Genomic DNA, 23259 nt, shown 5'->3' with positions numbered 1-23259 from the left:
TACATATTCTTGGTATTAATTATTTTAGAATTGGAAAGTGATATGTAACCATTATACTAGGATATAACTTTCTTCCAGTTTTATATATACAGTATATATGCTAAGCAATTTAATCTAGTAAATTATTCTTGTGAAAATGCAATATGAAAGCCCTTTTCTTAATCTACCTGTAGTAGATTAGTGATGCTTCCTTCTCTCCGACTCGAGCGGCTTGGCCGTGTGTCCGTCAGAGTGCGCGTTTTTGCTCAGTCGACCAAAGTCTGGCGTTCTGGTTGGGTTGAGAGGTCGTCCTCCAAACATCCGGCCACCGTGCCGCCCACACCCACACCTCACAGGTGAACACGCAGGTCTTTCTAAAGCACATCCGACGGCAGATTGGTTTACTCTTTCTGGCCGTTGACTGGGGTGCATACTCGTACACGTCATCACGGTATGAGGGGCAGCTAGTGTGACCCGGTCACTCACTCACTTCTCCCTGCAAAAGCACAGGTGACTCTCTGTAACACGGCATAGGTGGCCCTTCATTCGCCCTTCCATTCATTCTGTCATTCGTACTTCTCAGGCCTGTTTCACACTGCACACAAAAGGCACATATTTGGACACATTTCAGTGGCCATGTTACAGCATTCACATTGCCTGCACAATCATAGCAGAAGCGTAGCTGCAAGTTTCCGTGCTCTGCCTGTTCTTGCTGAAAATGTGCTGTAAACCTATTTAGCAACACAATATTTAGCATTAAAGGCTTTTATACAGTGACGGGCGCACAAACGGGAGAAAATCTGACTGAATCCAGATCATTGAAGGAGTTTATAGCTACACTTTGTGTTTGGGTTCAGTTCCGCGTGTAGAGCAGTTTTCAGTAGCTAACTCCCGATAGCTGTTAATACATTCTGGTGGTTATTAAAGGAGATGCTCAATTTAGGCAACCAGAAATCCCTATTTTTCTCAGTAGTACTGCAGTTCTGTGGGTGTGAAAGCGCAATGCATGTTTTACCGCCGCTCACACGTGTTGTGAAACAGGCCTCGGGTTAATGCAGCAGCGAGCAGTCGCTCTTTACTTTTGTGCGTTTTTCTTCAGCAGGTCTGTTGTAGCGCAACTGTAGGCCAACTAATTAATAACCGCTCTCAAAACACTCCCACAACCACAGAGCACAGACATGGGAATAAGCTTGAGGATATCATTTTAGCTGTGCTATATTCAGATTTACAGCTATTTGAAGAACCGTCAGGATTGTTTTACTGTACTCTGAATGCTTATCGTTAAATAATGAAAGTCATTTTTATATAAGAAATCTTGTTAGCTTCACATGTACAAGTAGATAATTCAACCAATATCACTAGGAATGTATTGATGTTTGTATGTCAAAGTAGTTTTGATATTTTACTGTGCTTTCAGTAAGCAAGAATGTCACAATTTCTCACCAAAACCCAAATGTATAAGGCAAAAAAAAAATATATAAAAAAATTGGTTTTCACAAAAATAGGACACAACCCAGCTCACATATATATTGAATGTGTCCCCTTATATAAATTTCCCCATGTATTTAGTCATATTTTAGCTGTTGTGTTTGAATGTGTAATAGTGTAGCTCTCAAATAGGAAAAGATGGGATATAATCACAGAAACAATACAGAATAGTAGTAGAATATAGTATAGTTCAATAAAAGCAATAGTACAACATACATCATATGATCATAGCAGTTTAAATATTCTTGTTTGTCATAATGTATTTTTTTTGGGAACACTTTACTTTAAGGTGACGTAGTTACACGTTACTTCACGTACTTACTATAGTAATAACATTAAATTATGCATAATTACAAGTACCTAACCCTCAACCTAGCCCTTACCGTAAGTACATATTTAGTACATAAGTACGCATTTGAGTAAGGATGTAACAACGTCACCTTAAAATAAAGTGTCACCTTTCTTTCTTTTCATTTTTAACTTTTTCGAACATTTTTGAAAACAAATTCATTTTTCTGTTCCCCAACCAGACGAGACTTCGGTCAGTTTTGAATTAAAGCTGGTAAGTCTTGTATGGGTAAGTTTTGTATGGAAATGCAATAGAGATTTGAGAGAAAAGCGCATCAAAAGACAAAATGGCCTTTATTTTTCTTTGAGCTTTATGAATGATCGGCAAACACACAAGGCCCTTTCCTCGATCTGACGCCACACCAGCATTACGCAGTTCAAAAGACACAGTTAACCTTATATCGAGTTAGTAAAACACAGGGCTAACAAAGTGAAGCAAAGAATGTTCATTTTTACATTACGTCGATTCAAAGTCTTCCATGTTATTTGTGTCTACTCAGTTTGCAAACATAAAACTCATTAACGATAAAGTCAACATGAAATGAAAATTGGCCTGATTTACTTTCTTAATACACGTTCCTTGGATTATTATGAAGGATTCATCACTGTAAGTTAACCTTTTTTTCATCAAACTTTAATAAAATAAATGCCTCTGCAATGACTTTTGGCTGAAGTCAACAATCCCTCTTGTTTTTCAACTCCTCTCCTCTAATCATCGGGTTCGCTTATATGTAACGCTCATTTTCATAATCCAATCAATTTTCAATTTTAAAAACATTCTGCCTTTGCAATTTCAAAACAGGAATAAACTGAGCAATTCCAAGAGGGTGCTCACACCATCGGGGCTTGAGCCCTAAAAATTAGGAGAAAAGAAATGCATTTCATTTGAAAATACATAATGTTGCTTAGAAGACATGACCAAGATTACCTCGTGATATGATTTCCCACACTCACAAATGTGCTGTAAAATATTATGTATTTCAAATGTCTCATAGTCAAAGATATTACAGGGATGTTTCATTAATCCAAATATACAAATCCAGCGTAAAAGCCATATAGGCTGCGTTTACTCTGCAAGGCTTAATGCACAGATCAGATTTTTTTGTCTTGCCTGCCCTGTTTACATTCACTTTATTAACTCCCACCAAAATCGATTATTTTATTTATTTTAATTATTTATATAATTCATGTCGTTTGGTAGCCTACCATGATTACTTGCCAGCATGGATAAGTTAAAATCATCGAGCAAAATTTGACAGAACGGATATATACCGGTAAGATTACGGTAATAACGGTTCACTTAGATCTAGAATTCTGAAGTGAAATAAAGAAGCGTTGAAAGAGTAGGCCTACGTTTATTTAAATGAATTTTGAGTGGGAAGCTGTTTAGAATGACAGAAACTGCAGTGTTATCTCATTGTAAAGAAATATTCAGTAGAGAAGCTGTTTTAATTATACAATTCACGCTTCGTAATACAACATTAAAAAGCTATCTGTGTTGGCAAACGTGTCACCCTCACCTAGTGGGAAATCCAAGGGGAATCGGATATACATGTTTAGGTCAGATATATATATCAGATCTGATTTAAAACCACATTTGGAAGTGGCTCAGAGCAGATGCGAAAAACCTGATCTCGCGCAGATGTTTCTGTTTAACGTTACACGTATGCAACAAATTTGGATATGTGTGTCAGATGTGAGTAAAAAAATCTGATTTGTTTGTGCCAGTGTGAACGCAGCCGTCTTTATAAACATCAGATGTAGCTGCATTGTTGCTGCAGTGCTTAAAAAGCATCCAAATCTTCTCCTGAAGTGCAGATATATCTCTCTTCATGCCAGCCTGCTTCCCGACAGCCAGATGGTCTTCATAAATATGTTGTTAGAACTCATATCTTAGTTCAGTTTAGGCTATAATGCTGCTCATCAGCTGCGTTTGTATCTCAGCGGTCTATCGTAGCGAGGGATGGGAGAAGACGTTTGCACAGCTGCATCTCCTGTCAAATTAAGTGTCGAGGTGATGTATGAAATAAAATTCCAATGAAAGATCCGCAAGAGAACATCTGATTAAAATAAACCAGGCTTGATTTCCAGGGAGCCATCAAAAGTTCGTTTTATTTCCGATTCCGTTTGCCGACTCGTGTATGACGTCACCGTTTGTGGGCGGGGCCCCACGATAGGCATACGATTGTACGCCACTTCATCGGCTCTACTCAGGTAGATGTTAAACGCCACTTTCCAGATATGGCATCCGCTTCTCCTGTTTTAGCACACTTTGGTTCATTTGTCGGAGCCATGATGCAGCAGTTAATATATGTGCTATAGACATCTTGGAGCTCACATGAGTAATGCAGGTTCAAGTCCCCACTTATACAGTAGCAAAAACTCTTCATTTAGAAAGAAATCTGGATTAAAATCACAACATTGGCACTGAATGGTTGAATGGACTGTTGCCTCTGATTGACCAATACACCATTTTAAATCCAAACACCATATATTTTAGTTTCATGTATTTAAATGATGATTGACTGACTAGATTTGGTGTTTTTCATTTAGTAGCCTACTCTCACTTAGCAACAGATTGATAACCATTAGGTTAGAGACACTTTATAACGTCTGTGCTTAATCGATACGAGCAGACTGAAGTGGTGGAATATTTGTCCTGTCGTGAAAGAAAGGGACTTGTGTGTGGCACTGGAGTTGAGAAAAGCTGGAAATTCAATTTGCGAGCTTGCGATGCAAGTGCAGAGATATAGATCCGGTTTCAGATTGAGCAAGCTTTGCAAAATGAATTGCTAAAAGTAATGTTTTCTCCTCGTCTCCGATCTCCCCCTGCATATGAAGTGGGGCAGATGGGGATGGCCGTCATTTGAGCTGGTTCACGCGCGAGCCGGGACGCCGAAGTCCCCGTAGACTGAACCAGCAATAGAGCCGTGTTTAGGTTTGGAATGTATTTATGTAGTAGAATGTACTTTCATAGAAGAGCTAACTGCATCTTTGTAGACGCATCCAAAATCACTGATATGAATTATTTACCTATATGATAAAAAATACTCATGTGATTTTGTGTGTGTATTTTTTTGGGGGTGGGGGGTGTGTGTGCTTATACCCATTGTTTACGTTTATTTACTTTAATTTGTAACTTACGAGCATGGGCAAATCCTTGCTTGTGAGCTCTTCCATGATTCTGTAAATACTCCTGAGTCAGACTGCGAATGAAAGCAGTCTGCGGGATTCTCAGTTATCCATATCACAACTTTTATGTAACTTGACAAATTATATAAAGAAAAAAGATCTAGATTTGAGATATTATAAAGGGTAACAATATAATGTGAAGTGGTGATTGTGCACAACTTCTGTGAGCGAGCAGTGCTTGAACATGACAGCAGTAGATGTTTGCTAGCCGTGGTATCAAATTATAAACTATTAGTTGTGAAAATACTATAGTGGTTTGTCTGTCACTTTTTTTTGCCATAATTTATGCTTTTAAAATAAAAGTGCTAAATCTCTATAAAGTGTAAACTTTTCTTTTTTAAATAAATATATAAAAACTTGTTGATGTGTGGTGTATTTTGTTCTGTCCATTCTGCCTTTATGTCTAGTGCTCTACAAGACAGAAGCTTGTTGCTGTGTCGTATTTTGAATTTCTAACTATATGTCCCAGTTCGTGGAATTTGTCCGTTATTGATCAGAGAGGTCGAATATGCTAGAATAAATGTCATGCTTGTTTTAATCTAGCCAACCAGTTGTTGGGTATGTGCACTGTCTCCAATAAGACAGAGGGTAGCAATGAGCAACAGCCAATGAAATTGTGAGTTGGAAGAGCGTGAAAAGAGCGAGGGAGTGCTGGGCCAGCAAGATTGTCCTCACTGTAGAACACGAAATCCAGGGGGAGGAGTTGGATCCAGATCCAATTCCTCCCACCTTACATACCTAATCCTACCCATCTCCACCCCCTGATCCCTAACCCCACCCCTAATCCTACCCATGTCCGCCCCCTGATCCCTAACCCCACCCCTAATCCTACCCATCTCCACCCCCTGATCCCTAACCCCACCCCTAATCCTACCCATCTCCACCCCCTAATCCTACCCATCTCCACCCCCTGATCCCTAACCCCACCCCTAATCCTACCCATCTCCACCCCCTGATCCCTAACCCCACCCCTAATCCTACCCATGTCCGCCCCCTGATCCCTAACCCCACCCCTAATCCTACCCATCTCCACCCCCTGATCCCTAACCCCACCCCTAATCCTACCCATCTCCACCCCCTAATCCTACCCATCTCCACCCCCTGATCCCTAACCCCACCCCTAATCCTACCCATGTCCGCCCCCTGATCCCTAACCCCACCCCTAATCCTACCCATCTCCACCCCCTAATCCTACCCATCTCCACCCCCTGATCCCTAACCCCACCCCTAATCCTACCCATCTCCACCCCCTGATCCCTAACCCCACCCCTAATCCTACCCATCTCCACCCCCTGATCCCTAACCCTACCCATCTCAACCCCTTAGATGTGGATCCAACTCCACCCCCTGGATCTCGTGTACTGCAATGAGGTGCTACTTGGGGCCAGCAAGGAGAGCAAGCTCTTAAACGTCCTTGGCCCTGTCCCAATTGACACAATTCAAGTGCATTTGCGGTCTTGTGGACTTAGTGGCTGGCTATACACAAAGAACGTGTTTTTGCATTTAAAAATGTGAGACGCAGGTTGGTGGAATAGAAGGCCTAGAAAGCAAGGCGCTGGTTTCAGAACGCTGTCTCATGCACGAGATTCTGCAAAAGACGAGTGCAATGGTCAAACATGTCCGTCAGTCACTAGCTGTATCCCAATTCAGAGGCTGAAGGACGCAGACTTCAAAGACCACGCCTTCGAGGTCTCTGAGGTTCGGACTGAGCGTTGTTAAATGGGATGGTCTAGCCTACAGAGGATGGCTCTTGTTGCCTAGCAACTGTGACAGCTGCCATTGATGAATGACAGTAACGTTTGTACTGGACTTTTTTTTAAAGTTATATTAAACTGTCTAAAAACATTACAGGCTTCACAACCTGTCTAAATTTGTTCACCATGGTCCATTTATGTACATAATAAAGAGGTAACACTTTACTTGAAGGGGTGTGCACAAGACTGACATGACACCTTCATAATCATGACATGACACATGAGGTTTTATGCATGTTTATGACAACTGTCATTAAGTGTCATTCGCTCAAATATGACATTGTTTGAGATGTCTTGGTAATGGCACCTTGACATAAACTAATACATCATAAACTGTTAGTGTCTTTGTCATGACAACTTGACATTACTAAGACAACACAACCTCTCATAAACATGACATAGCAGATTAATTATCAAACGTAAGAAACCACTTATTAGCTTTATGGGTTAACATCACATTAAACTGTCATGTGGTTGGTTTTGACATTGGCTGTCATGAGGCCATTATGACTGTGTCATGAATATTTTTCTTGACCTCAACTACAGTGGTACAAATTGAATTTGTCATTAAAATGTTATAATGGCCTCATGACAGCCAATGTCAAAACCAACCACATGACAGTTTAATGTAATGTTAACCCATAATAATCAATCTGCTGTGTCATGTTTATGACAATTTATGTTGTCTTGGTAATGTCAAGTTGTCATGACAAAGACACTGACAGGTTATGATGCATTGGTTTATGTCAAGTTGTCATAAAGACATCTCAAACAATGTCATATTTGCATTCAAAATGTCATAATTGAGTGAATGACACTTATTGACAGTTGTCATAAACATGCATAAAACCTCCTTCATATTCATGTCTCGTCATGATTATGAAGGTGTCATGTCAGTCTTATGCACAGCCCTTCAAGTAAAGTGTTACCATATAGACTACATAAAATCACACCTTAGTAAGATAAGTCAACATTTGAATCCCTTTAAAGTAGTTTTTTAAAATTGTTTTTACATTTGTATCATTAGATATTTGAATAAATTGAAACCAAATACTTAGTGTAATTGGTAATTTCTTAAAAAAAAAAAAAATCCTATCACTGGCGCACAATGAATTCAGAGGTGTGCAAGGCCGCGAAGGATCCATCTGTTGTATCCTTCATTGCCCGGGAAACGAAGGACGCATTTGGAGGAGCCTTCGATTTGGGACAACCTCCGTCACGGCGCTGTGACACAATCAGCCTTTGAATGTGTCCTTTAAAGGGATGCAGCCTCTGAATTGGGACGCCGCTGCTGTCCTGAGTTGTTCTGTGTGAAGGGACCCTTACTCTGGCCATTGCATGTGTGTGTCCATTATCTCCACGATGACCTTTTGTCATTTTAGGTTTCAGAAGAATGCTCACAAGTTCCCCCTTTGCAGGCACTTCTGGCCACACTTTGTGTCACTGACAGTCAAAGCAGCATTCCTTCATGAAAGTGTGGACTCGGAAGACAATGAGGGTTTGGTGTGCTATTTGGGTGTGCTATTCATGTTGTCACATGACTTGTAAGGCCCTGTCCCAAATTGTACCCTAAACACTTGCGATCTTCCTACAAGTCCCCACTTTTGTGATGTAACTCTGCTTTGACTGTCGGGGAGAAGTCTGGCAAAAGTGCGCATTGAGGGCGCATATCGACTGCAAAGGGGGCACTCGTGAGCACCCTTGTGAAACCTAAAATGACAAATGTGACACCCTGCGGTCTCGTGGACTTAATGGACACGCGACAGCCATTTTAAGTCCACAAGACCGTAAGTGCATAATGAAGTGTGCCATTTGGGACAGGGCCTAATTCTGGGATAATAATTGTCTGGGATGGGAATGATCTTGTAATTGATGCACCTAGTCTGAGATTAGTTGTGTAAAGTGCGCACTTTAACATTGATGGGTCTGTAATATGAGCAGGGCGACAAGCTTCTGCCTTGCAGCAAGGGTGAAATGAGCGATCTGAAGAATGCAAATCCATACAAATCATGTCCAGCAAGGAGAGCAAACAGTCCCGTAAATCACGCTGACTGGAGTGTATGAAATTCCATGGGATTAGATGACATCAGTGATGTTTTAGGTCTTTGACAACGACAAACTGTAGCCCAATCACTTGATGAGGTTTGGGATTGCAAGAGTGACTGAGTGCTCTCAACTCAAAAGGATCAGATAAGGGAGTTTGGGATGTCTGTGTGATACATGTGTGGGTCCTTGGGGTTTGAAAGGGTCAGTCTCTGGTAACCCACACTTGACATGGGATCAGTGTGGATAGAACATTCCGGGGAATGTTGGTGTTGGATGACAGGCACTGATGAAATGACAGGAGTCCTGCTCCTCATCTTACTACACTTTTGGTAAGAAATCAGCTCTACGGTGTCCAACAGCCAAGTTTTTGCTTTACATTGAGGTCCTTCCACACCAAAGTCAGGTCTGAGGCGGGAACAGACCCATAAGACTGGCCTCCTCTGAGCTGTTAACATGCATTGAGCCATGGCGAGGTAAGACAGTATTTGAGCATTACACTGGACATCATTCATGTTGCCAGAATGTAAGAGATCCCAGCTGTTTATTGGACACCTCTCATCTGGGAAAACCATTGCAGATTTGCCCCCTCTGCAGCTGCTCCTCACCTCCATTGGAAGCTATTTTGGATGACTGAGCAAGCAGAACACCAGGCCTGTGTCAGCGAAACCTGGGCAGAGTTGGAGCCACACTGGGGATGGGTTGAGGTATTCAAGCATGAACTGGTCAGGCTCTGGGTAAATGAGTGCCATCCCTATTCCCTTCCTCCAAATGAGTTCACTTGCGAGTGACAAGTGAGCTGTGGAGTTTGGTTTCATCAGCGCTGACGTTTAGGTTTGTACTGATGTCAGGTAACTCCCGGTAACAGGATTCCCAAACCTGTTTAGCACATCATCCCAGGGCGATAATTTTACTGGACCACGTGCCTATTTAAAGAGTTAGCATTCCATGCTAATAAACAAGCATAATGATATAAAAAGACACGCTGAAGGACAGCCATTTCACTATGAGTGTTTACTTGTCACATGATCAGTGGTTAAGTCTATCGAAGCTGGTTGAAATACAGTATTAAGGAAACCTGTGAACTGGCACTTAGCAACAGCCTCGCTTTCATACCCGTCATGGCACTTGTTCAGCGCTCTGAATAAGGTCTATAGAGCAGATTTGGAATGGAAACCGTGCGGGAAGTCAAGTAGCATGTGTTCATAAATATTCATTGATCACCGGTGCCGCCACAATAGCAGGATTTCTCGATTCAGGAGCATCTTAACACACATTTTATAGGGTAACAATGGGAAAAATGCCCCCGTCAAGAACAATGTGAATTTCCTTTTAAACTAACACCTTCAGATATGTTTAGCATGTGCAGGACGATGATGCATTAGACAATGTTATAGGAAATAAATAGAATGCTTAACATATTGTACTTTAAGCATTAAGTGTATTGTATTAAAGTACATTCAAATATGTATAAATGTTGTGTGATTCAGATAATTCTATATAGGGATGTATGACATTTATATTGATTTAAATACACAAATCATGAATTGTCCCCATTTTTGTACGGTTTTCATTTCAGAAATCTAGAAATTTGATGACATCATACTTGAGTAAATATGTTATGAATTGAATTATTTATATGAATTGTATAATTTGTCATCCCCTTTTTACTGATGTGGCAATGTTTAAATATGGAAATAAATGATAATTAAGTAAATTTAACTAGTTGCATATATCTGGTGGCTTTATACTCTCACAAACTTATGTTAGCCTGGGTAATATTGTTTTGTAACCTAAGGTAAAAGATACCGTCCTCTTCTCGTGTTTAGGGATTGTAAGAATTAAAATGTATTCTTACTAAATGACTGATTCTGGTGTCTGATAACAGTATGTCCTGTTGTAATTGATCAGGTATGTTGGAGTTAGTGCTGATTACACTGCCTGTAAATATTCATGTATGTTAGTTTCCAGGTCAGTTGATGAAACAGCTGTAAATTATTGATGAGGACATTTTTGTAATGAGAGAGACATTTTTATCACATTTAAAAAATAAAACAAAGTCATGCATGTTGACATAAGCTGATTTTTGTTTTCTTTTTCTTCAATTGTTATAACTGTGTTAATGTTTTGAAAATATTCCATACTCATGTCTTAAATGAGTCCAGGAAACAATTAGCAATGCCAAAAATGTAACTTAATGACTTATTTTTCCAAACCTTTGTGAAGGAGAGTCTCATACATGAAGAACAGACACAAGACGGCAGGAGACGTGTTCAGAGGTTTATACTGAAATTCATGGAAGTATACAACGCATCCTACACTATTACCATGTCCACACGCATGTAATGCTGGGTAAAAGGTACATTTGGCATGTAATGATGAGACAGCAGTTTGAAATTTAAGACAAAAGCAAAACATGAGTAATAATCTGTAGCACAGTACAATTAGGCAACATTAGTACAGTTACCAAATAGTTGAAATATAAAAATTAATCCCCCAAAAAAAATCATATGCTTTTTTTATTTACAACCCAGTGCCTTTTAGAACGGCCTATTTGTCTTAAGAGGCCTCAAGGACCTTCTTTAACAACGACAATAACTCGAGCAAGTTTGATATCAATATAAATATGACTGTAAGGTGCAAAGACCTTCCCCTCAGAGAGTCCATTACACACACACACACACACACAGGTTCCGTTACCTCCAGATGTGCTTTCCGATCAGAGCGTGTGCTCACTGCATAAGTGCTTCCTGTTAGCCATGATCAACAGCGACCTTTAACCTTTCAGATACACAAGCAGCCCTTCATATTCACAATGCCTGTATCCCATCATATACCATTTGCTTCCGCTAATATCAGAAGGGCGCCAGCTAGTGGTTTGAGGAGGAATCTAATTAAACGTTCACTGTACAGTGTGCTACCTGTCTACTTCCTGTTTTTAGTCTTCCTCAGAGAACCCCAATATTGGCCAACACACACACACACACACACCCACGCATACACTGTACAATAAAAGCGGACCTCAGTCGTGCACATGCACACCATTAACACGTCTCCTGTCACAATAACGGATAACGTACCTTGTGTTGACTCGGACTGTGTTTGTGCAAGTAGTCTTGAGTAGGTCAGTAGATAGAAATGTTAATATCCCCCAGAAGACAGTTCAGTCAGCTATACGCCCCAGTCCTGTGTTTAACATCAGTAGTAGAAACACTAGCGTTAAAGTCTTGTAACTCAGTAAGTACGTACTTGTGTTTCAAATGGGGTCGCTGGTACCCTAGAAGTAAAGTTTTTACAAAAAAAAAAAAAAAAAAAAAAGGAGAGAGAGAAGTCATGTTGTTCGCACTGTTCCGGCTGCGGGGGAGATGATGATGTGGGCTGGGGACGTCTGGTCCTGTTAGACGCTCTCTTTGCCCTGAGCTCCTGTCACAGTCTTGATGGAGGTTAACGTCCTGTTGAACCACGTCTTTTTGGCTGCTTGGACCTCGTTTAGAGCCAGACCCAGATGATGCTCCAGATCCTAAAGAAGACATTAAGCTCACGCTTTATTCAAAATGACTTCAGCTGAACTTGTAAACTTATAGGGACAGTAACAACAATCTCAAACAATGTGTGTGTGTGTATAAACTGCACTGAATATCAATATTTATAAGCCTAAATTCAATCTGTTTATTTAAAGTAATTATGTCTCTTCCGAAGACTTGGATTAAACCAGACCGTTCATATGGACTACTTTTACAATGAACTTCTTTTACTTTATGACCTTCAATGTTGAAGCATCAATGTTTCGGTGGAATGGACTTTTAGTGGAAGTAGAGAAATCTCTCAGCTTTCATAAAAAAACACAAAAATCTTAATTTGTGTCCAAGATGAACGAAAGTCTTGTAGGTTTGGAACAACAAGAGTTTTATTGATAATTTGTTAAACTTTCAAGCCTTATTTTGCACACTTTAACGCAAAGAGTCTGATCTTGATCTGCAAATAATGCCAATAACTAATAACTAATTATTACTAATAGAAGAAACTAATTTAACAGGGTTAAAACATTTGTATTATTATTGTATCTGTCTTTAAGGGCGTTTTCACACCTGAAAGTCGGCACCAAGGTCCAAACCAAAGTTCACGTTTTGATACATTTGATACTTTCAGAAAGTTTTGGTTTGGTTTCACACTGCAATTATGCGAGCGCACTAAAGAACTTTACGTGACATACTTGCATCCTGTCGCCATCATCTATGTGGGCTGCATCCTGACATTGATTGGTTTTGTAAATGGACGTGCGTCTGACGTCAGCGTGTTGTCAATTCGGCGGGTAACTTTGACAACATGAATGAACAGACGCATATCGTTGCAACTATATTGTTATTTTTATGGCATAATTACCTGCAGCACCAACTATACACAAGGCTAGCGCCTAATGAACGTCCTCGTCGTGCGAACATTTTATCGTCGCCGGCAGGAAAGGAGGAGAAGACTGCAAGTTGACTTTTTATTATGTCATCAGACCATACTTCAATAAAAAACCTTGTCTCCTCCTCTCCCCATGTGCTAGCCTACCACGGCTCATTTTTCCTGCCACCTTCTGTTTTTTCGGCTATGCGGGAACCACCGGAACTTCCTGTAAAAGGTCCGAAAGTCCGAACCATGCAGAAATGCTCTCACACTGGAAACGAACCAAACTTTCGTTCAGTTTGATCCGGACCGAGACTACCTCTTTTCGTCGGACCAAATTTCATCTGTTTGGTCCGGACCGTGATCCGGGGGAGGTCTCACACCTGTAATTTTGATTCGGACCAAACAAGGTAGGTGTGAAAGGGCCCTAAATCATAAGCATTAATTGAACAGAAGTGTCATTTAAAGGACACCTCGCTGATGGATGTGTACATGTGTCCAATCATAGGACAGTCTAAAAGTTCCCCTATGTCCTAAAGGCAGTCTGCAGTGTGTGTGAGTGTGTAGGACGTGTCTGTGTACCTGTATCTTGCACTCGGCCTCCACCAGCTGTAGTTTGGTCTGTGCGAGCTCCAGCTCCATCTCTCTCAGCTGGTTCTTCAGCGCCTCCTTCTCCTCGTCCATGTCCTCCTCACTGCCTTCCTTAGGAGCGCTGAGAGCCTTCAGACGACCCTCCTTACTGAAGAGACTACTGCACTTCTCACAGCCCTCCACCTTCATCTGCACACACACACACACACACACGTCAAACCTCACAAGCCTGGCGATGGCCAAACCACAGGCATAACTCGGCTGGTTATTACACTAAATAAAGCACAGCCGGAGATCAGGACAGTCAGCCAAGCAATAATGAGGCGCAGGTCGTACATCATCCTGCTTATTAGACGGCTATTACCAAATCATTTACATATCGAAATGAGTTACAGGAAGAGAGTGTATTACACTTGTTTTAATTGTCGTTAGTGTCTGATTAGGGGGATATTATTGATATATTGTTACTCATTGATCTGGAACACTAAATTCTTCTGACTGGTCGATCACAGTATTCTGTGGTCAAATAGTGTTGTATAATCATGATAAACTGTGTGTATTATTGTCTTCGACTTGCAATTATGTTGTAAATCAGTTGTCTCTCACATAATTGCGCAATCAATATTACCTAAATAATAATTAATGTATATGTTTATATAGCTATGAAACATGGTAAAGTACAATCAATAATTTCTATATACTTTTTTTTAAGGCGAGATACGCCAGGTGAATAGGGGAAAGTGGATTCATTCTATTAAGAATCACAAACATTGTTTTTTTATTACAATTTTTCTGAAATGTTGTGTTTAAATATGCAAATGAGGCATTATGTAATTAAATATGCACAAACTTGCATAGATTTTAAGAACTGAAACCTGAACACTGGATAAAGCCAGATTCAAAATTCTTGTTTTTACGGAGAGGATTTTGAATTATCCTTTTTATCATTCCAGAAAGAAAAAAAAATCCCCATGTTTTTAAGGGATAAAATGTCATCTCAAATCCAGCGAATGACATGAACAAACCCCTTCAGAATACAGATAGGAGTAAAAGAATAAACTACATTTTTGTGTACATAAATTCTACTGAAGTGGAGGTTTGGAGATTTCTGGCTCAGTCTCTGCATTAGAAAATAAAACTCATTTTGTGCAAATAGCTTTTAAAGATGTGTCTTGTAAATGAAATCTACAGACGCAAATACATAAAGTGCAATGAAAGTGTATTGTGAATGTTTTCTTTCACTAGTCTAAAACAACATGGAAGGCCAAATATCTTTAATCAACACACTCCTGCATCAAGCTATGGACTTCTGTGTGTGTGTGTGTGTCATCACCCACCCGGATCTTCTCTATCTCTCCTCTGTTGGCCGTCTGCTGTTTCTCCAGTCGCTCGCTGAGCTGAGAGCAGATCTGAGACACAAACACACAGAGGTCAAGGGTCAGTAACGCTCTGGCTCACACACATGCTTTCCGCTCAAGAAGAAGAGGGAGAACGAGGCTTACGGTAAAAGGTCAATCATCATGACTGGAACATACAATCTTTCCATCTATCTCTCCTCTTACAGGATATCACATCCGCCCCCCCTGTCTGTGTGAACTCCCAGCATGCTCTTACAGGAAGTGCACTAACTGGCCCACACAGCTCAGGTGAGGAGGACGCGCTGTTTTTCACCTGCAGTAAATCCAGTGGGGTTCAAGCATTCTTTCCCAACAGCGCATCACTCCTTTGCACGTGTCGTTGGATCAACTCAGCATGAGTTAATTTGATGAAGACCCTCATTAAACATGCATTCATCATCAGGGTGAATGTAGCTTCAAATGAATAATGAATGAATGATCAGGGATGACGCAGCCCCAGAATATTACTGTCGAGGAATTCTGTTTCACATCTGAGCCATGACACAGTGGTTAAAGCCTCAAGTATAATTTTGACACCAAAACTTACTGTATCTGTACGCCAAATATGTAGCCTTTCAAAGTGTACTCCATTTAATATCATGAACGAGCACAGGAACACAGCGAGTTTTATTCTGAACCAGTGTCTGAGCTATTTCTCTCCAGAAGTGACAAAAAATGCACTTGTTTAAACTAGAGTTAGATGCATCTCACACAAGCAATCGTCAGTTTGTTGTTGTTGTTGATGTTCGGTTTCTTTTTTAGACAGTGAAGCAACAGCCTGGGTCAGTGTTGCCACCTTGTGGACAAACTAATTTGTGCTAGAAAATTAAAGGCGCATGTGCTGTGCGAGTGTAAAGAGAGCTAGAGAAATCTGCAGAAGTACTACGCTAAGCTAGCCTGGTTTAAACCAGACCATTCTCAGTTGTAACTGAGTTATGGTCTGGCAAAGCGTCATAGACAAATCATTTCCAGACGGGCGTCACCAACGGACGTCGCGGATAGACCTAAACCCAATCAGAGCGATGAAGGAGATGACGTATGCAGAGCGGCGGAGAAACATCTCCGAGTGTTGTTCTTTGCTCGGTTTTTAACTAAAAGGAAACGTTCAAGTCGCTTAAAACAGACGCGACAGCTGATTCGAACGAGTGATGTTCGACGGCGGCATCCATCTCTGTAATGTAGGCTACAAAATCTGCTTCAAAATCCCAGCGCTGTCGTCATCGTGTAAAGCCCGCCCCAACGTTTCTGATTGGTGCCGCGATTTCGGCGGATTGGAAATGAGCTTGAATGAGCTCTTTGCCAGACTAACTTTCAGAGCAAATCTAAATTTGCCGGAAGCTGTCTGGGTTTTCCCAGGCTAACGCTAAGCCACAGTGAAGCTAGATTGAGGATAGGTGCTTCTCAAAAGGAAGCCTGTATCCTAGTGAGGCTGTGTCTTTCCTAGTCCAGTCCTGTGGAGGCTAGTTTATTTTGAATTTTTTTTACAGTCTATGGAAAATACTATTACACTGATTAATTTACAGCAAAACATAATCCCTTCATCTCCAAAAATATTTTTTTTGTCTTGCATTACGTAGTGAAATGGGACAAGCTCAGGGCAGAATCATTTTCCAATCATTCTTTTTTGTGTGTGAATTGGAATGTGTGCTAAGGATTGTGGGTGATTGCGAAGGACACACTTGATGCATCCTTAAAAATAAGCCAAATGAAGGAAGCCATATGCCTTCAAAGGATTCTTTGGACGGGGCTTGATGATGTGGCAGTCGAGGTGCGCAGTCTTACTAGGATGCAGCGCTCCGATTGAGAAGCACAACATGTGTAAATGTCATTTCAATGGACACTGCAATGTCCATAATATGACGTCACACTCAGTGGCGCCTTTTCAAAAAACACAACTCAAAATATGCAATCTACTCCACTTTCCAGCAATGCTGCAATACTGCGATTTAAAGATTGCGTTATTTTAATCCAGCTGAAAGGTCACAACATTTCGCAAGAGCGCACCTTAAGGAGGAAATGTCCTGTACGCACAGCCTAGCGTACGTGTAAAACCAAGGCTTAGGTTTGATGCTGGTTGATAGTTTTGGTTACACTTTATTTTAAGGTGTCATTGTTAGTGTAAATATATATTTAAGTACTGAGTAATATTACTACATGTACGTTTTTGAATTTTAATTTTGTTCTAGCTTTGTTTGTTTTTCTCACGGCAGATGTGTTAAACCTGTCCTCCTCACACTAATGAGTGAATGTGTGTTCATTTCACACCAGGAAGCTGTCCAGCATGATACCTGCAGGCCTTTGACGCTCATTGTGTGTTGTCTGCCTCATACAAGCAATAAGAGCGTGAGTGTGAGTGTGTGTGTGTGAGAGAGAGAGCTGGTTCAGCTCAGAGGACACCATTATCATGCTCCACCATGAATCATGCTGTCAGCGGCCCCATTAAAATGAGTTCTGCAGGGACAGCAGCTCAACTATTTTTACAGAGATGCTCTCATACAGCACTTTCAGGCCAGCCTCTCCTCTACACTCACACATCAGACCAGCTCTTATCCATACACAAGCATGTTCAACTGCTCCAGTTTGGACTTGTATGTTTACAGGAGCATATTGAGCCCTTTGGTCTATTGAATGTGCTCTATTAACAGCTATTTTGGTTTATTTCTGGTGGGAAATGGAAATGTAAGACTTGGAAATGGTTGGAGCCATGGCTTAGTGCTTGGTACACGTGCACAGACTCACAAAACTTGTTCTGCACTTTCCTCTTTGTCCTTTCCTGCCTTCTTTCTACTCGCTTGTCAATAAATGTGTCAAAAAAGGCCCAAACTACAATAAAACGCAGCTGAGGCCAAGCACAACATTTGGACATTGTAAGGACACCATTTTAAGTTAGTTACCATTATTTACAGCTCAATATCTTTTGTCCATTAGGGAACATTGCAATCAATGTAACATGGTATTCTCATGTTAATTGTAACAACAAAACATCTAATGTTTTATGTTTTCACAGTTGTTGTGATGGAACAGGTCTCACTTCCTCTTTAGTGTCTTTGCCAGCTAGGTTTTTATGTAGAAAATTAAAAATTTAAAAGTTTGGTCTGAGCCCGTTTTGGTAAAGATAAAAAAAAAAACAATTGAAGGAGAAGTAGCAACACAAATTTTAAAATTGAATCAGTTTAAAATTGTGAAAAAATTGCAGTTTCTATGTTGCATGCGGTGTAGATGCATGACTAGATATTACAAACTTGTTTCTAGGCCATTTAAAAGCTCAGTTTAACTTAAGTAGCAAAAGATATGATCTTCTGTATTGTGAAGTAGATGTGAAATGGATTATCAAAAATAAAAAAAATGTAGGGTGGGACTTGGTTTATCCATCGACTAATGCATCCGCATACATGTCATAAATTACATGCACTCCGGTAAACCTATAACTCGTGAGCTCCCTCTATTGCTCTGGCTGAAAGTAAAGTGAGATGGGAGAAATCGCTTCAACCCCCCTTCAGATCGCATTCATTTGTGGAAAATGATGTGCAAGTGGTGTGATGTACACATTTTATCAATATTTTTCTAAATGTGTATTGCTGTGCATTGCTGCGATCATAAATAAATGAAAGCAGGCACGACTGAATAAGTGTGTGTTCTCTTTTTATGTAAGATAATGATTAATAACAGTTTTATTCAGAATGATTGATGTGCACTCCTGACACACATAAAAAATGACTGCAACTGTAACATAAATCATTGGTCAAACATGCTGGAGTGTAACATCCAAAAGTTTGCTTGTCATGTTCAGTTTGCGATCTAGCTAGTTTTCACTCCGCTGGTGGAACGGTGTGGTTGTGTGACGTTGTTCTAGGGAGGCGTGTTAAGGGCGGGTTTTAACTTAAGTGGGCGAAAGGCAGCTTGATTTCAGCTCGAGATCCAAGGCTTTTGGTCCCGCCCGGCACATTGTTAGCCCTCACACTGGCCCGACAGTGGAAAAGCAGCTATTGATACCATACTTGCCAGCTGGGATACTGAAACCCACCCTAATCAGTGTGCCAAACCTTTATCTACCCGGTTCAAAGCATTGCCAGAGACTCCCAGCCAGGAGCAGCAGCAGAAGAAAATGATCAAATGTGTGCCTGATCCCTTAAAAACAACAGATGAATTGTAGTGAGTCTGCTACAGACTAATGGGCTCTTTTCCTTGAGGATGAGTTAAGTTATGATGCATGAAGCAAAAGTAAAAGGTAAAGAGCCCATTAATAACGGTATAGGGATAACAAGGACATAGTGACATGCACAAGAATAAATAAAGGAATGAAAGTCTTGGTTTTGATTTCCAGGGAAGGCATGAACTGATTAAATGTATACCTTGAAATAAGTCAGTCACACACATAAAACTAAAGTAAAAAATAAATTAGGCAAACATTTGGCGGGGCGAGTAAAAATGATGTAGTGTAAAATGTAAAAATGATGCGCATTTATAGAGAGTCTCAGTTAAGTGTATTGTGAAGGTAATTTAACAGGGCGATGGGGTGTTTTAAGATGAGATATGACAGAGGCTGGGACATTTAAACTGATTTAGGATTTAATGCAGCAAATGCAGGGATAGTGGACTTCATTATAGTGATAGAAGGCCATTAAATCAGAGCAATCTTAAATAGAAACTGCAGACCATGCTCACTGGAGACACAGTGTGTGTGTGTGTGTGTGTGTGTGTGTGTGTGTGTGTGTGTGTGTGTGTGTGTGTGTGTGTGTGTGTGTGTGTGTGTGTGTGTGTGTGTGTGTGTGTGTGTGTGTGTGTGTGTGTGTGTGTGTGTTCACCTGTTTGTATTCTCCAATGATGGAGCCATTCTTCTTGATCTCAGACTCAGATTTATCCAGTTCTCTCCGACACATCTCCTTCAGCTGAAAACACAGATGAAAGTTAAACACTCTTTTTCGCTTAAAAAGTAATCCGTCATTGCACAACAATACTATATTTGACCCAAGTGTCCCCTCTGGGAGACATATCTCCTGTCTGTGTAAGGACAACTGTGTCCACAGGCTGTACTAACGTAAGACTCGTCTCAGAGGCACCAGAGCAATCTACTCAAGCACAAATCCAGCATGCCGTGAGTCTGCCCTCTCCAGGGATCATTCACTGAGAACACTCCATCCAAAATATAGACATAAAGAAAATATATGTATGTAATCACATTATGGGGTTATTGGGAAATACACTACCAAACAAAAGACATGCGTAATTTATGTTTCTTGTGCCAATGTAAGAATATATATATATATATATATATATATATATATATATATAGCTATATAACTGTATTGGATTATTTAAAAAAATAATAATAATATTAACATATACATATTTAAATTATTATTAAATTAAATTAAATTAAATATCCAATACAGCTTAATCAGGGATTATAAGTCTTTTTAAATGTAACTTTCATTGAGAAAGCACCACACAAACGTTTCATGGTAAAAGTGACTTCTCTGATTGGTGGAAATCACTTAAGGATTATGGGTAGTGTAGTAATGCACTGGGAATTTGGCAATTCAACTTTTTTTAAACCTAGCTGAAATCATTGACATTAGCTATTTCTGAAGCATATGGGTAATTTAACTTCTTACAAAAAATAAGAAGTGTGAGAAAATATATTTTATTTATTATATTTATTTTTATTATAATTAATATGTATTATTTTAGATTTTTAAAAAGGGTGAATTGGAGTGTATAGTGAAGAAAAAGAAACCAAGAATAGTTCAACACTTCTGAACACCTTCAATATGCAGAACCTGACAAATTTCCAGGCAGGAATTATGTTCCAGGATCAACAAAACATGTTGACCCAGGAACACATCTAACTTGGCAAAATCAGGACGTGCGCTTTAATACTGTTTTTTTTTTTTTTTTTTGACCAGTTGTACAGAAAGGTTTTGGATGGTAGTGGAGGTGTCCGACCTGTGCAGACTCTTCCTCCAATCGCCTCTTCTCATCTTCAGAGTCCACCAGTTTCTGCTTAGTGATGAGAAGCTCTTTGTTGAGCGCGTCAGCTTTCTCCTCAGCCTAAAGGAAAAAGGGCAGAGTGTGTTAACATGCGCCAGAGGCCACAGGCATGTGAATGTCACCAACCGCTAAAGCTAGACCTGCAATGAGAACAAACTTTTAAAATGCCCTCAAAAGTGGCAAACTGCCTGAAAGACTTACGTTGTCCAGGTCTTTCCTCAGGGCGATCTTACTGCTGACCAGCTCGTGAGCCAAATCGTCATTTTCCTGTTCCAAGCGCATGTTAGCGTCCTGTAGCCGCCGGTTTTCTCTCTACAGAGCAGACACAGAGCGTGAGCGGGTGTGTGACTCAGTCACTGTCTTGTGACAGTCACTATAATGGTTAACTGTGCTGGGAATACGAGGAACCTTGGAGAAGAAACCTGATTAAAAATTGACCAGTTAGAGGGAAATATGTCAGAAAGCAATTAACACACTGACTGGACTTTCAGTCCTCCGGCTATTGTACTAAGAGCCTGTTAAATAGCGAGTGTGTGTTTGTATTGTGCATGTGTATGTGTGTTAATGCCATACTGTAACAGTCCCAAACCTGTTAACATTATAGAACCGTTTCCTTGATCTCACAAAAGCGCTGGTTATAATACATACACAGAAATATTTACAAGCTTATGTATTTAAGTGCGTTTAATATGACTGAATTTAGGTAATACAACATGTAGTGTGCCTTTTCAGTGCAAGAGTGGATTGACATGTAAATTAGTTAACTTGATATTATTAATACAAGAGGAATACATTTATAAATAAGTTTGTAAATAACTTTTATAAATAACTTTAACTTTTATGAATACATTTATAAATAACTTTTCGACATTCATATTGTAGGCATTCATATTGTAATTACTATACTTGTTTATTTTTATTAACTAATTTTAAAGACAAGTACATAGTAATACAATTAGAACAAAATGTCCATATACAAATAGCTCAAATAAAAGCAATAATCAGTGCTTTTCAGGTTGTTCTAACAGTAGTTTTCAGGTATAGAGTTTGAAGAAAGTAATCAAATGTAAAATATTTGTCCTTTGTTGTTTGATTTACATTAAAATCACAGCAGCAGATTTATTAAGCTGCTGTCCCTCTAAAGGGGTCCTACAGTATTAGGCTTTTCCACTTTTTAAACTTTAGTTTGTGTGTAATGTTGCTGTTTGAGCATAACAAAGATCTGCAAGGTTGAAAAGCTCAAAGCCCACTCCAAAGGGAGATATTTTATTTCACAGAATCCACTTTCCAAGATACAACGAACGGCTCGTTTGGACTGCAACACGATTAACAGGGAATACGGAAACCGAGGCCTGGATGAGCTGCTGCTATGTCGAAGAGACGCTGTTCAGTTCCCACAACTCGTTTCTTTGACCTCCCTAAAGCTGACGAACTCAGAATGGGTCAAATGTATTTCACATTATAATCCCAATGTTTATCTGTGCGCTGCACGTTTTACGAAGGACGTCTTCCGGAAATGGAGCAGTTTCCACTTTGTCGGGACAATCTGTGCTTGGATCACAACTTGTAAGTATGTCTTATTATTTGTAGTTGCATTTTCTATTAACAGAACTAATTAGAAGTTTAATGTTGTTGAACGAGCGCATGATCTGGGCAACTCTAGCAAACTAGAATGATGCTCTAATTGTGATATTTAGGAGCCAAAGTTTTGTTGTAGAGAATTCAAACTGAATTTTTACTCTGTGTGTGTGTGTGTGCACGACTGACAGTTCCTAAATGATCAGAGTAATTCCTCGTGAGCTGGGCTAAGGCTAACAGTTGACTGGCAGGCCGCCGTTATCCGGAATCCATCTGGCCATTTTTTCCTCATCTCGGAGCCCAGCGGTAACCTCGTCTCACATCGCTGCTCATTATAAGCATAAAGCACATATGCTAATGGCACAAGATACAGGATGGAAATGAAGGAAAATGAGTTTGAGCTCAGCGCTGAAGAGAAACCTAGTTCTGATTGTGGGGTAAAACGAAATCTAACGGCTAGATTAACGCATATGGGCAAACGCACGCGCAACCTAAAGAGCCATGTA

At 40.1% G+C, this 23259-nt stretch overlaps 1 protein-coding gene across 2 annotated transcripts in view; it reads right to left on the bottom strand.

The window, feature by feature from the left end:
• Positions 1-12200: 12200 nt before the first annotated feature.
• The window catches only part of LOC130087163 (rab GTPase-activating protein 1), a 95989-nt gene continuing 84930 nt past the window's right edge, over positions 12201-23259 (bottom strand). For both annotated transcript variants that reach the window (XM_056253389.1, XM_056253390.1), the window contains 6 exons: positions 21377-21487; positions 21131-21235; positions 19990-20073; positions 15125-15196; positions 13779-13976; positions 12201-12324 (listed from right to left, as the gene is read on the bottom strand). In XM_056253389.1, the coding sequence (XP_056109364.1) occupies positions 12202-12324; positions 13779-13976; positions 15125-15196; positions 19990-20073; positions 21131-21235; positions 21377-21487 (693 nt within the window). In that variant the 3' untranslated portion in view covers position 12201. The remainder of the gene's footprint in view (positions 12325-13778; positions 13977-15124; positions 15197-19989; positions 20074-21130; positions 21236-21376; positions 21488-23259) is intronic.

This window comes from Rhinichthys klamathensis, unplaced genomic scaffold (genome assembly GCF_029890125.1).
Source record: "Rhinichthys klamathensis goyatoka isolate OS25496 unplaced genomic scaffold, OSU_Roscu_1.1 h1tg000104l_1, whole genome shotgun sequence".
NCBI classification, from domain to species: Eukaryota; Metazoa; Chordata; class Actinopteri; order Cypriniformes; family Leuciscidae; genus Rhinichthys; species Rhinichthys klamathensis.
This window is presented reverse-complemented; position numbering and strand designations above follow the sequence as displayed.